Here is a 14,830-nt window from a genome sequence, read left to right as displayed (position 1 = left end):
ACATTTGAGCAAAAGTTTAAGTCTCACTTTCGAGGTGCATACTACCTTAACCACAAAATGTGTATAACTGACATAGCAGCAGCTATGAATGGCTACCGGTATTTTGTCTTGCTGAAGGGTCCTTCAGCTCATACTTGGTATTGAAAGCAATGTGTGATGCAACACTGATCACATAAAATATTTATGGAACAACTTGTAATTTTATTTCCAAGCCGTCTGATACGATGCCATTCTGAGGAGAGATGGGCATGATCTGTGTATTGAGTCAGGGCAGTCTCAGTCAGTCCTAAAAGAGGGTCAAAGTTGCCGATCGTAGCATTCAAGTGGACTTGAAAAAACTAAGTGTGAATAATTTTCATTTATATATTGGTCCCCAGATCTCTGAAATTTGCCTCAGAGGGCATACAACTCTTCAAAGAAGCCATCATGGTCAACACAGAGAGGATAAATGCAGGAGAGAGAATTTGATCTGCATTTCCATAGATCTTATATTGATAGTTCTTGCTTTGTATTGAAACTCTCACCAGAATAGACGACAGGGAAAAATGTTGAAGTAACTTTGCTTTGTGCTTGTCACGGATACTGCTTAGGCTGGGTACATCTTTGCCATGCTGTGATTCAGAGAACACTAAATCTTGCTGCAACTCTCCTGGTTATGAAATGGGGTTTCTTGTTCAACTCCCAAGATGATGAGGAAGTGCCTTGTGCTGACAACTTGTGGGCGCAGTCAGTGTCCATTGTTATTGCTGACAGCTGAATTCTTCCTGTAATGCAGACAATGATTTATTTGTCAGCAATGGCAGTGAATTTGTACTTGGTGCAGTGTGTGATCTTGTAATATTTTGTGTTCAGACATGCGTGAAGGAGAAGATGAAACATTCTAGTTCATAGAACAAAAATGTGGAAAATATGAAAATATCAATAGCTACAGCTGTTTTTCCTTTATGTACAGTAACAGACATGTCAGGTTGTTGTAGGTATTGCTGGCTATTACAAGGTATTGCTGGTGCCCCGTGGATTCAGAAAACGGTTGGTGCTGATGAAATTTACAGGCCACAGAAATTGAATCCCTCGGAACGCTATTTGAATCATATTAGTTGATTCAACCATGCAACTGCAGCTGCGGTCATTTGTTATAAATCTTCAGAGTGAAACTTGGAGAGAAAAACTGCAGAGTTTTATAGACGTTCTGTTAAGTGTTCTCTAGGGCAGTTCAGACAGTGCATTGTTGACTTCTGGGAAATCAGCATTGTGTTTGGCTTTTGAAAAACGCTGTACAGCAGGGAACGGGTGTTCCTATCCGTGAGCACTGCAAATAACAGATTTCAACAGATGGGATTGATCTCTGAAAGATTTGCCCTCTGTTTTGTGTACAACGGTCTTTAATACCTGCTCCATGCTTCAAAGGTCCTCGATCTACGAAAAGAAGCCGTTTTACGCACGGCAAATATGGATTTGTGAAATGTCACGGAACATTGAGTCGGCTCCCATCACTGTCAATAATGTTTGTATCCTTTATGGGTGAGTCATTCCCTTTTGAAATTTCATACCGAGTTATGAATCACTGTTGGAAGCAGCTGTCAGTCCGAGTTGCTCTAATGGTCTTGATACATCTCATTAGATTTCTTGTATCCTGTCAGACTTCAAAGCGTTTTATGTTTTCATGTCATGACAGCTTGTTTCAGCGTTTAGGGGTCATCACATGTACATGTACGAGTATAAAAGGAGTGCGACAATCTCAAATCAGGGGATTTCTTTGATCTTTGGCAGACAGGAGACAATCAATATGTGCTAGAAGTTACACGCATGTATTGCTATTCTTAGTTGGAACATTTCATTATGCAAAGGGGGAAGTATGTTGTTGAAATGTGCCAGGTCAGGTTTACCATACTTTAGACAATGAAATGAATACTATAAAAAAGCTCCCTCACTCATTACCTGCAGACTCAACAGTTTTTAATTAATCTTTTCACGTTTTACAACAAAAATATGGTGAGACAGATCACTATGTCTTGAGAGGGGCGGTCAAAATGGTGGAGGGGGGAGGAGAATATGCAAAGCAAAAATAGGTGCAGCAGTTTTTCTGCTTTTGCAAAAACAATCACACGACTATTTATGTGGCATTGAGTGGGCATAGTATGCATGCCATGCAGAATCTGAAATCAAAAAAATTCAAAATTAGGAATGCAAAAAGAAATTTGAATGAAATTTGTGAATAATTATCCTGACCACCTTAATACTGAGATCTAACCATACATCCCTTATGGCCGTATGTTACTTTAAAAGCCTCTGCTGTACACCAACATATTTATGCAATTTACAGATCCCCATTTCAGTAACTTTGACTTTGTTCAGCACAAATAAGTGAAGAAAATTTATTGACAAAATTATTGAAAATTTATTGAAAAATAGAAGACTGTGTACATGGACATGACATTGAAAAGGCTGAAAATAACAGAAGACAAGTGCATTTACTAAACTGAAATGCAGAGCTGATATGTTTGATATTTAGGGGATCAGGGCTTAAACTTACCTGATTCTATTTCAATTCTTTGTTCCATTTGAATCCTGTTAGAAAGAATTACTTATTCACAACTTACATCAAAATTGCACTCCAAAATATTATGAGTCATCTTAAGTCAAAGCGGTGCGGTCAACTCGCTTGAAGACACAACAAGAGGTTATTAATGGGCTCTCTTTGCTGAAACAGATTGGACAGTACAGCATGCTTCGGGTGAAAACCAAATATCGACAAAATGCAATATAAAATTAAAGAAACCGAATTGTGATATTCAGACATGATGACTTCTGTGTGTTGTAGACTCATCCCAATTCACTAGTGTAAAGGTATAAATATCATTTGATATGTTTTCAGTGTATGCCCAAGGGGAATTGGCTTGACCTGTTCATTATTCTATGGTTTGGTTCTGTTCTGATGTTTTTAACAATGAAGTGAGACCTCTATGCATACAAATGGTTGTGAGAGGGATGCTAGTCACAAGATTCCAAGACAGTTTCATTGATCGTGCAATTAGGATAATTGAACCCTGTTAACCCTACATACGTGTGTAGAGGTCCAACTTTACTGTTGAAAACAATAGGATTTGGCCAAACCATGGTGGTGAAAGGAATAAAGCTCTCAATCCGTTCCATTAGGCACTCTTTTCACATCCCTGTGCACCGTCTTACATCTTGCTAACATTCTGGAAATCAAGATAAAGATACCGCTGACAACAATTTCAACGGGATAATGTACATTACGTCATGCTGTTTTATCAGTAGACCATCCCTGCATTCTACCAGTGCAGGAAAAGGGCATCACTTCATCAAAACACACCATCCCATCATTCCCCCCTCCCCCCAACAAATGCAATGTGCATCCTGCATTACAGAATTGGTTCAGCAAAGCATGTAGATTGTACATGAAGCCAGCATACATCCTGCTAAATCACAGGATAATATAAAAAGGCTCGCTTTGCATCTTGAAAGTTAACATCATATGCATCACGGGTGTCATGAACTAGTAAGTAACCCTAGCATTTGGATACTTGTCAGTTTCTCAGTGTCTCCCTCTCAGAGTAATTTCCTTCCTACCCTCTGCCACGGAATTTTCATTTTTACACCATTACCAGGCACAGTTGGATCTCTGTGGCAGATAATGTTAAATTGGGTCAAAGATACCTCATTACTCCCAAGCAAGCTTTGACCTAACTTGATTGTCTGCAAGGGCCATATTACAATTCTGTGCTATCCTAGAGGGTAGGTGTTTATTTAGATACCACAGAGGGCACCCTATGAAATGCAGATTTCTTCTATTTAAAGAGAGGTTGGATCCTTCAAACCAGGTGCACTGTACCTTCTTCTTTTGCATGATTAGACCATGTGCAGCAAGTGTTTTCCTCCCACTATGATATTGGTAAGCCTGGGTAGCGTTATCAAATTGTGTGTCAAATATTTATTACCAGTTTCCAGAAAGATGTGTTGAATTTAAACGTATTTGTTCAGGAGGGCCAGTAGTTTGTAATTAAAATATGTGATTGCACAGAAGACAGTGTTTTGAGTGAAATTACCTTCCATATAATATTTATACTGTGATGTGTGAAGTGGAATGAGCATATTTAAAACAATCATAAAGAGAATGTTACTTGTTTCAAGCAGGAAGGCAAACATCTTGAAGTACTCTTTCGTCAGAAAGATCCTAAAAACAAGATCACCACAAGAATGACTTGCCTGAATTCCTACCCATTTATCACCAAATAATGGTACATCCCAATTGTTTTCAGTGTATGGTTTGGAAGCTGACATTGGTAAAAGTTATGGAAAGGGTATAGTCTGCTTTTGCATCTGATTCCTCAATTCTCTTTGAAATACTGAAAACATCAATTCTATTGACAAGGGTGTCTGCTTTGCTTTAAGTAGATAAACAACTGCACCAGCCAAGGTGTTTACAGGGGTGGGGGCACCCTGTCTTGAAACAACAGAAACTATGCCAGGCCGACCTAATCAAGCTGTATGGACTGGATGTTGGTGGATAAATTGCTCTTTTGTTTCTCAGTCGCATCCTGTTACATCATCCATCATACTTGCCGAAAAATTTCAGATGATAAAGGCATTCCTGCTTTACAAGACTCAAACATCACTCTGCAGTTACTATCTTCCATGTGTCCCTGCCAAGTCAGTACTCGTTGTCTTATTAGCTCCGCTGTCAGCGACGCGGAGCTTATCAAATAGGTTGATTTTCCGTCGTCGTCCGTCGTCGTCCGTCGTCGTCGTCCGTCAACAATTGCCTTCTCCTCTGAAACCGCAAGTCCAATTGCTTTGAAATTTTATATGCAGTTCACTTGGGGTGACCTCACTTAAGTTTGTTCAAATCGTAGTGAAATTTGCATATTTGTATTTTTGGGGCATTTTTTGCTGTTTTTGGTAAAAAGATCTTCTCTGAAACCGCTTGTCTGATTTCTTTGAAATTTGATATGCAGTTTACTTAGGGTGACCTCATTTAGATTTGTTCAAATCTTGGTGAAATTTGCATATTTGTATTTTTAAGGCAATTTTTGTCATTTTTGGTAAAAAAATCTTTAAAAATCTTCTTCTTCAAAACTACTGGTCAGATAGCTTTGATATTTGGTACATATGTCCTTAGGGATGATCTATTTCAGATTTGTTCAAATTGTGCAGAAATATGCAAATTTGCATTTTTAAGGCAATTTTTGCCATTTTTGGTCAAAAAATGTATTTCTCAAAAGGTGCTGGTCTGATAGTTTTGAAATTTGGTATACAGGTTTCTACAGATGAGCTAAGTTATATATATTGAAATTGAAATTATGGTGACAAATTATGGTGTAATTTTGTATTTTTTTGGGCAATTCTTGCCATTTTTGGTTAAAAAATGTGTATTTCCAAAACTGCTCGTTTGATAGCTTTGCAATTTGGTATACAAGTTCCTACAGATCACTTTAATGATCTTTATTAAAATTATGATGAAATCTGCAATTTTGTAGTTTTGGGGAAATTTTTGCCATTTTTGGTCAAAAAATGTGTATTTCCAAAACTACTCATCAGATAGCTTTGAAATTTGGTATACAGGTTTCTATAGATTAACTAAATGATATTTATTGAAATGATGATGAAATCTGCAATTTTTATTTTTTTGGGCAATTGTTGCCATTTTTGGTGAGAACATTTTATTCTCAAAAACCTACTCATCAGATAGCTTTGGTTGACATGTTCTTAGGGATGATCCAATGTGATATATTCAAAGTATGATGAAATCTTCAATGTGTATTTTTGCAGCTTATTTTAGCCACTTTTCTCTGGCCACTGCATTGAGCTATCAAAGATTTCCACCTTCTTCATCAACATGTGTCAAATATAGTTATTCTCTACATAAACACAGCGGAGCATATATCGGCCGCTAGGTCGCTTGTTGGCATAAAGTGTCCTGCCCCATGGTTCAACATTTGACACCCCTCTTACCCAGACCAACCTGAATTACCGGTACCTTCGTCAGCATCTCATTGAACCCCAAAACCCTCCTTAGAATACTTAGGGCCTGTTGGATTGTGAATGCCAAATTTGGGACTTCAACCACAGTTTTGATAGTAGTTTACAATATTTATGGACATTCATGGCCTTTAACAAAAGTCTGAATAAACCGTTTAAGATACTAGACCTGGCACAGTTTGTCTTTTATACCCAAGCACCCATAGGTAAATATTTCTCAGACAACTGTTTATATGTGATCAGTGAAGCATAGAAATTGTCTTGTCATTGAAGTGAGGAATAGGAGGCATTTCATCCATATTGCACCTATCACAACAGCTTTCTACACAATTTCACAGTCAATAAACTACAAAGCGAAAAGGTAGCCAGGGAGAGAAACCCACTCATCTATGTTAACAGCTAAAAGCTATGAATATTTTAACACCCCAGTAGATTTTACTGGCTCCCATACTCCCAATGCGGTTTTACACGAATTATGTGAGAATTTGCTATTTTCTTATCAAATAAAAATATCCTTGCTGATAAGTATGAGAATATGCGGCCATAAAGAACTAGTATAGTCTCCATTAAAATAGCATAATGGTCCATTAATCCATAGAACGACCATGTGAACCTTTGCTCTAACAAGATGAAAGCAAATATCTGTGGGAAAGATTATCTTCTATACTACAAAAATTTTGCATATATACATTATAGGATGACGTACTGCATCACGTACAAGAATCTCTGATAATTTCATTTATATGTTATAAATCTTACTAGTTTATATCAATAATCTTCTTCCATAATCAAATCTTGCACTAATTAGATTGGATCATAAATCTGCCTTTAATATTTAACAGCTAATTTGCTTTAGGCTTGATATCAATATTGCATCTTCTATGTATTTGAGAAGTGCTATTAATACAATTTTATCCATCCTATATAGTACACAGATCAAAACGTTTTCCCTGTATTCCCCAATGTCCAACGTTTTCCCTGTATTCCCCAATGTCCAGCCATCCCTTTGTCTCAATCAATGTACAAGGCTTTGCAAGGGCTGGAGCAACTCTTGGAGACCTCGGTTAAACACAGCATGCAAGCCCTTTATGTAGTATACCCCTTGAAATTAAAAATATTAAACTTTTGCTCAAACTTTCCATAGGGAAACCAAAAAGTATTGTATAAATTGGACAGTCCAAATGTCTGTCCCCAAGGCACATTCTACTCTGCAGACCCCTGCCTGAATCACTGAACAGATGTACCTCCCAGTAGTTGTAGCACAGTAGGTATGTGTGTCGTCCAATCAGCATACACTGCAGAAATACTCTTGAATGTCCGCAGTTTTGTCTTTGAATGTGCTACATACCAAATCTGGATGGATTTCGTTTTTAGAGCTGTTTAATTTGGTGGTTTTAAAGTCAGAACCAACATTTACATGTCATAATTTAGCGTAGTCTCTTTCCTAACAGACCAAGGAAACCATGCCAGTTCTGAGTGAACTCAACCAATGGGCCTGGATTTGGCTCGGGTACTGTCACTCCACTCTTTGGCCTGGGCAGTGCATTCCCTGCCAACTGTCCTGATTGCAGTTGTTGGCCAGTGAGGCTTGAAGATATGTGAATGACTCGTATGTTCATGTGTTGATGCAACTTTCACAACGTTTCAGAACACACAAGAGTTGACTGTCTTGACATGAACATGTACTTGTATCAATTTAATATTGGACAGTAGCCAATAATAGGTTTTCGGGTAATGCTATATATGTATAAGTTAACAGGGCTAGGCTCAACTAACTTATAGTTATATTCCCATTGTCATTGCACTCTGCAGGATTTCAATTGTATTATGTTACTGTAAGTTTTAAAATATGACAATAAGATGATGATGATGATGATGATGATGATGATTATTTGCAAAGTCAAATGTGCTTTCCAATTAGAAACTGAAATGAGCATCTGATCATCAGGTTGTGACAGATGATACTTCAGTGTGCCAGTAGGAGACAGGGACTGGGAGGAGGGGCTTAGACGTATCCGTCGTCATCGACACAGTGAGAGATGTTCCAGTACACAAATACAGACGACATTTCGTGAAGGTGCAGTCAGTGGCAGATTTTACAGAATTGAATTTGTGCTATTTGGAAACACTTCATTAATACGATGCAGGGCAATATTCAGCAAAGTATGGATATGTTGCTATCAATGAGAGAATATTTTCCAGGGTTGTGGAGGCAATTTAGATCACAGTTACCCTTCAGAAAGTTATTGATTTGATGAACACTGCATTGGTTTGTCAATTTATCTGTATCTGTGTGATGGCAGTGGATAGTTAATTAGCATACCAGGGTCCGTAAACTCTTGCGAAGTCCTTGAAAGTCCTCAAATTTTACAGTATCCTGGAAAGTTGAGTCTTGGAGAATCTGGAAAAATTGATGTATACCCTTGGTTTTTGAAAATCAATAAAGGTTTGTGTCTGATATTATAAAAATGACTTGTACAATGCACGATATATGCACGATCTTGGAATATGACATTTTGGACTGCATAAGTCCTTAAAATTGCTGAAAAAGGTCTTGAAAGTCTTTGAATTTTAAATGACTTGATGTCCTTGGACCCTGGATATGTCTGTGAGAAAACTGAACATTGTGAGACAATGTTTTATGAACCCAGGGTACCGAAATTGAAATAATCTTGATGCCATAACAGATTCCCACATTCTAACGTCATTCATGAAGTTAATCTGACATTTAAACAAAAATTGATCTGAATACGTGGAAATGCAGCAAAAAGAAACAACCACTCATGTACCCACCAATATCAATTACTTACGCAGGATCTTGACTTCAGGGGAAATTGGTCAAGCTCTTTGCATTTTGAATTTCGTAGAAAAAACAGTGGATCAAGAAAGCAAGACAGCTAAAAGAAGCATATGTCCCCTGGCTATGTGATTTAAAGTGATGTGGTCTGCATGTTCAAACCTAATAAATCGTTGTCTGGCCGAGTTTCTGTCTTGCCTTGAATCTAATCTCCAGAAGAGCCACTGAATAATATCCTGTCTGTAGCAACAAATCGGCTTTTGTGACCTTACCAGTCATGACAGTGATCAACTGATAATGGAAAGGGTTTCAGCAAATTTGCATATGGTGTATAGTTTGCATATTGCTCATACCAGCCACCTGGCAACAACACATTTCCTTCATTTAGCATCTAATATTCTTTATCTGGTATTTGCCAGTCAACAGTTGGATATTCTGTCGTCTCTTTGGTCAGAAATTTCAGCTCAAAATGTTCGAAATATGTTGGCAGTCTCATCATGATCGTGTCTTGTGGTTTTATATTGTCATTGTCATTTTACAGGTAGAGATCGAGAGAAGTTTGCAACAAAATGTTGATGTTTGTATAGTTTTTGAGCATTTTAGTTCAGTTGATTAGAAAATATTACTTGGAAGTCTGGAATGCTGAACAGTATTCCCTAAACAAGGTATTCCATTTAATACATGTCACAGTGTCTCATTCATGCTTTCTTTGCACAATGCTACAAAAGTTTGATGAAATTAGTGTGGCTGTCACCCAATCAGATTTGATAACGCTGAAAATAACTCAGCTGTGCTTCCTCAGAACTATAGTACTAGCAGTACCAGCAGGAGTCGACTTACCACAGAAGGGTTTTTTGTCAGTGTAACTGTGTTGTGATCAATTTGATCAAGTTCAGTGAAAAAGAACCAGGTAGAAAGTTTGACCCTTCCAACACCAATATGTGGTCCGACCCCATTGTGTTTCAGCTGTTCGGCACTTTCTTTATACAAGAAAATGGGGATGACAGTGTTAAAAGAGGTTAAAAGCAACAGAAAAAAGTGTGATGTGCTCCACTATTCTCAAGGGAATATTTTTTTTGTATTACATCCATTACCCAGTGAAATGATAAAACTATTCTGAGTGAGACGTGTCTAAGTGCATGTGACAGTAGGAACCCTAGTTTGAGGTTCTCGGCTGTCTGACTGATTTCTCTGAAATGATCAGACGTGTGCAGTTTTAGTGATGCAGTCTGCTGTGCGGTGTAGAGGGAGTTGCTTCGCTGGGCATTTCTACAATGTGACTGAAGACTGTAAACGTCGCAGGAGCTTTCAGTTCTTCAACACTAATATAACAGGCTTGCTCTCTGTTATTGTGTAGAGATGCCAGTCTATGTGGGTATATGTCGTGAGCCATTTCCTACACGTGCCCGATAAAGTTTGTTGAAATTCTGTGCTAGCTCTGTATATGTCAGTTTGTTTCACCGTGCAGTCAGAAATCAAGCAGGTTTGAGGAGAGTCGTCGTTTTCAGTGGCCAACAGATGAATCATGCAACCATTAACATAAGTGACATCCTAGCACATTTAACCCTTTTCCTGTCAGACAGTATCACTTCCCCATCAGCCAAGTCAGTAAAAAGTCGTAGTGAGCCAAAACATGATGTATTTTCACCCACTTGGCCTGGTCTGTTATGGCATCTTTAGTCCAAAAAAATCAAGTTTACAGTATTTATGTTTTCAACAGCTTTCAAATGTACAGTATTATGTTAAATACACCATATGGAATATGTTGTTGCCAAAAACAGAACACTGAAGAACACTGAATGACAAGTATTAACCTGTCATTACAGTTTGTAAGTTCTGTCAATAGTACCGGTAGTCTTAAGTTGTTAGGGTAGCAAGTAGCATAACTGTGATACGATTTGTTTGGTTTGTTTTTTTTGACAACTGAGGAAATTCTTCAGTGGATTAGGTAGTTTTTTGTAGGATTTGTGTTTGTTCCATCACAAAAACTGACGGCTGAAAACTGGGATGGTGTGTTTTTGTGGATCATTTGTTTCATATCTGAGTTCTGCCGGATGTGTAGGGCATGAGCTCCGCAGCGCACCGCATGTCTTCTAAACTACCATGTCATTGCTTGCAGTGCAAAGCCAGTTTCTTGTTTTGCTTTTCAGTTCCCTCTGTGACAATTGTGGGAATATGAGAGGATACCCAGTTGTGCAATTGATGAGGAACCGGTTGGTCTTGCTGAATTTTGCATTTCCTTGTGAGATGCTGGTTTCCGATAATTTAAAAATTGTTACATTTGTAAATGAGCTGGCTTTGTACATCTATGTTGTGGGCACAACACACGCATACAAATATAATAACATTTAACAAAAACGCATGCTGTGCACGTTGTGATGTGTTCAGCTGAAAATACCAGCAATTTCCATGTCTTCAGGAGGAAGAGAAATGAGTGTACATCTAACTCAGACTTACTTCCTGGCGAGAAGAAAAACGTTTTATATGGGTTTTTTTTTATTTTGCTCGTTTGTCCTGAAAACACATAAAGCAGAGAAAAAGTTTCTCAAAGGTTTACAGGTTCATTTGTATCTTTGTCTTCAAGGACTTTTAAATCTTCAGGTCTTTGTTAAAATGCACCATATGCGACAATTTGTTTTGCTTCATCAAACCAACTTGACCTGATGGTGAAATATGAACTTGGCAGGTAAAAGGTTAAAGAAAATCATTAGATGACATTTTACAGTGCTGTCATCCGTCAAAAATTATGAGAAATTTTCTGACATTTTGAAAAATTTTTTGAAATCTCTGGGACAATTGAATCACTATTAATGGAAATAGTCCATTTTCTTCTTTACTGTTTTGATCCATTTCTCAAGGAATATGCACTTTGTCGAAAGAATTGCATCGAACGAAATATAATATTGAAAACTTGAGTGATAACATTACTTTAAGAAAAAAATGACATGGTATATGCTCTCGCTCATATGAATTTGCACAATATAGATAAGCAGTTGTCATAGCAACAAAGAAATATCTGAAAAGACAATTGTTATCGTATCAAAGCTGGAGCTTAACACAAACAGGACAGCTGCCAAGTCACTTCGGAATCAATCTACGGTAATCTCACTTAGAGATGAACAGGTGAATCTGATAACTGATTTATCTAGTTTTGTTTGTGAAATTAGTCGGACATTGTCCAGCAGATAATTCAGAGAAGACGGGAAAAATATCAATATCAACCACTATCAGTAAAACATATTCTGCTCTCCCTCAAATCTCAAGAGGTCCTTCTCCACACATGTTGACTCTCAATTAATTTTTCTCAGAGCTGCTTCTGTGCTGATTGAGTCTGAATTGAATGTGTCGATTCACAGTGCGTTCTACAATGTACCGTACATATCTTTTGTTGTTTGGCAACACGTTCAATGTCAGTTTTCAATTTATCCTAGCGAGTATTTCCTTGGAGCATAGAGAAAAGCTGTTTCCTTGCTTTTTTATCACAACAGAGGGAGCTGTACTTGAAAAATGGTTTCCTTTTGAATTTGAAGTGTCAAAAGTGTTATCTTTTATTGCCTTGCACACCTGAGGGTAAGATGTTTTTTCATCTCGGGCCAGTAGCTGTAATTTCTGTAGATTGTTTTCTGTATTTTGTTGAATTCTTTGAGTGCTGTAATTTTTCCCTCCAAAATCTTAGTGCAACATTTTACCAATTTTTACAAATTTTTTTGATGATTTTGGACTAAATGGACGTCACATTTCATTGCCTGCAGTTTTTTATCAAAATTTAATGTTATTAATTAATATGTATGTGAGAAATAGATTCCTTTCCTTCATCTTTAGGACATTCCTACATCAAAATTTCTTCATCTCTCGTGTAATTTTGACCAAATCAGTACTGAAACATATTCATGTCTGGAATCGTTTCCTACATGATGCCCAACGGTATGATATTTGTGAAGGACAAGAGTAATCACGCAGTCCACTGAACTGACAAGAACTTCCTATTGTCTGTTCCACGGTATGAGTATCAGCTGAACACTTTAAATTTGAGGCAAAGCAGCCATGCTAATGCAGTTTTAATGAAAATGTACTTAAAATATACATCAAATGTACTTCTTGTGTAAATGAAAATGTCATACTGAATGAAGTTTCATATTGTAAAAATAAAATGAATGGCCTTTTAAAACATTTTTATGTCATCATCAGTTAGATTAATAAATTCCTCATTGGAATAATTTGATTGTGTCAGCATCTGTTCTTAATCTAGATGAAGCCCAACTTTTCAATGCTATGTCGTTTCATTTCTATGGTAACTGATGCCATCAAGAGGGAATTGGTACGACAGCAATACATAGTTATCTTAATAAAGCAACTCATTTGAAAGAATGGAAACACAATTCAAGGTCTAAATATGTCTCAGGACAGATATTCAGATTCACATTTTTACAAATTTTTTTCTGATCTACTGCTTGTTGTAGCTCATTTAAAGCTCATGGAATAAAAAAAAATTTCATGATCTTACTTTGTTGAAAATCAAAATATTTATTTTTCCCCATAGAGTCAACACGGGGATGGTGGCCATTTTGAACTTCAAAAATCGGTAAATGTAAGGTAATTTCTTTTTAGTTCCAAATTTTGCACGGTGGCCCCTGATTTTTATGTTTGATTTGGTAGAAAAAAATTGTTGTAAGTTTCACTTGAAATGTTCTGAGCAAAAGTTTAAGTCTTTCACTTTTAAGGTGCATACTACCTTAACCCTTTCACCCCCAGTTCCCTGTATACAGGTCTCACTTTACCATAGAAAACAATGGATTTGGGACAAACCATGGTGGAGAAAACCTTAAGAAGAATTCAGTGGTTGATTTAAAATGATGATTGCTTTTGGCATTACTTTATACAGAGAAACCATTAAAATGATTAATATTGTTGTCAAGGTAGAAGTATTGTTTGAATTACATATCGATGACAGTTGTTCCATTTAACCAACTTGCCTCCAGACTACCCTGTTTGCTTGGTTCTAGAACTCTCTCTTTTAGTTTATTAATATGTTGCAAAGCGAATAATACAGAAAACAGATACTCTGGGAATGTTGATTGACTCAAGAGTCGTCTACCATCGATGTCTTGCCCATTGTGGTGAGGCTATCGCACAGCCTGGTCGTTCAGGGTGGTGAAAATGTTGTCCTTTCGCCAGTGATGGGGACTCTATTGCTGTGTGTAACATACCTTGTGTGAGATTATCAATGTATGGTGTGTTTATCACACAGGATGTACAGAAAAAATCTATCTGACATTTACAGATCAATCCAGAAAGGATGTACTTGAAATCCATTAAACGTTGATGCTGTGTTATGAAATGACAAATGTTGAACTTTCACAAAATATGCTCAGACCACAGAAAATTTTGTTTTTCCTCTGCTCAAAATTCTGAAAGGTGGACAAGTTTAAAATTTAAAATTACACGGCAAAAAATTGAAGATGGAATCAAGTTACCTTTACTTCACAGTTTGTCACACAATATGCACATTCTTGGAACTATGTGCTTCTAGAGGATACCGTTTTACGTTACCACATCAGTTAAAGGTATACAGTCACCTGTAATCTAAATATGCCCATATATGGTCAAAGGGGCGTTCCTTGGTATCCAAAATGCCCATGTGAGGGCGCTGTCTTTAAAAAGTGGCTACCCGCTTAAAATCTGATTGGTTAGATTTTCTCTTTCCATGGTAACTGTGGCAAAATTAGAACAGGTGACAGTATACCTTTAATGATGGTAATATGATTGATGTAAGGAATTGTTGTGAACAATCATGTCTTTGTTTTGTATAACACGTGTAAGTGAGAAAGAAAGACGGTTGCACCATTAGAGTTAAAAATAAAAGAACGCACCAATAAATTCATTCCACTTGAAGCATCAGATGCAAAAAGTATCATGAAAATATTACTGTATATTACTTAAGTAATCGGAGTATTTATACGAGTTTTGGCAGACTATTCTGTAAACATTTGTGTGTGTGTGTATATAGATAGATAGATAGAGAGATAGATA

The 14,830-nt window shown here is 37.2% G+C and overlaps 1 protein-coding gene across 8 annotated transcripts in view; it reads left to right on the top strand.

Moving 5' to 3' along the window:
• The window catches only part of LOC139147741 (RNA-binding Raly-like protein), a 133,722-nt gene that overhangs the window by 47,578 nt on the left and 71,314 nt on the right, over positions 1-14,830 (top strand). Inside the window, exon 1 of one of the 8 annotated variants that reach the window (XM_070718916.1) lies at positions 1,249-1,521. The exons of 6 other annotated variants lie outside the window; for them this stretch is intronic. In XM_070718916.1, the coding sequence (XP_070575017.1) occupies positions 1,503-1,521 (19 nt within the window). In that variant the 5' untranslated portion in view covers positions 1,249-1,502. Of the gene's footprint in view, positions 1-1,248; positions 1,522-14,830 lie in introns of those variants that run through there. One more of the 8 variants, XM_070718912.1, reaches the window with a different exon arrangement.

Source organism: Ptychodera flava, chromosome 13, assembly GCF_041260155.1.
Source record: "Ptychodera flava strain L36383 chromosome 13, AS_Pfla_20210202, whole genome shotgun sequence".
In the NCBI taxonomy this organism is placed as follows: Eukaryota; Metazoa; Hemichordata; class Enteropneusta; family Ptychoderidae; genus Ptychodera; species Ptychodera flava.
The sequence above is the reverse complement of the archived record's forward strand: the minus strand, read 5'-3'. Positions and strand labels throughout refer to the sequence as shown.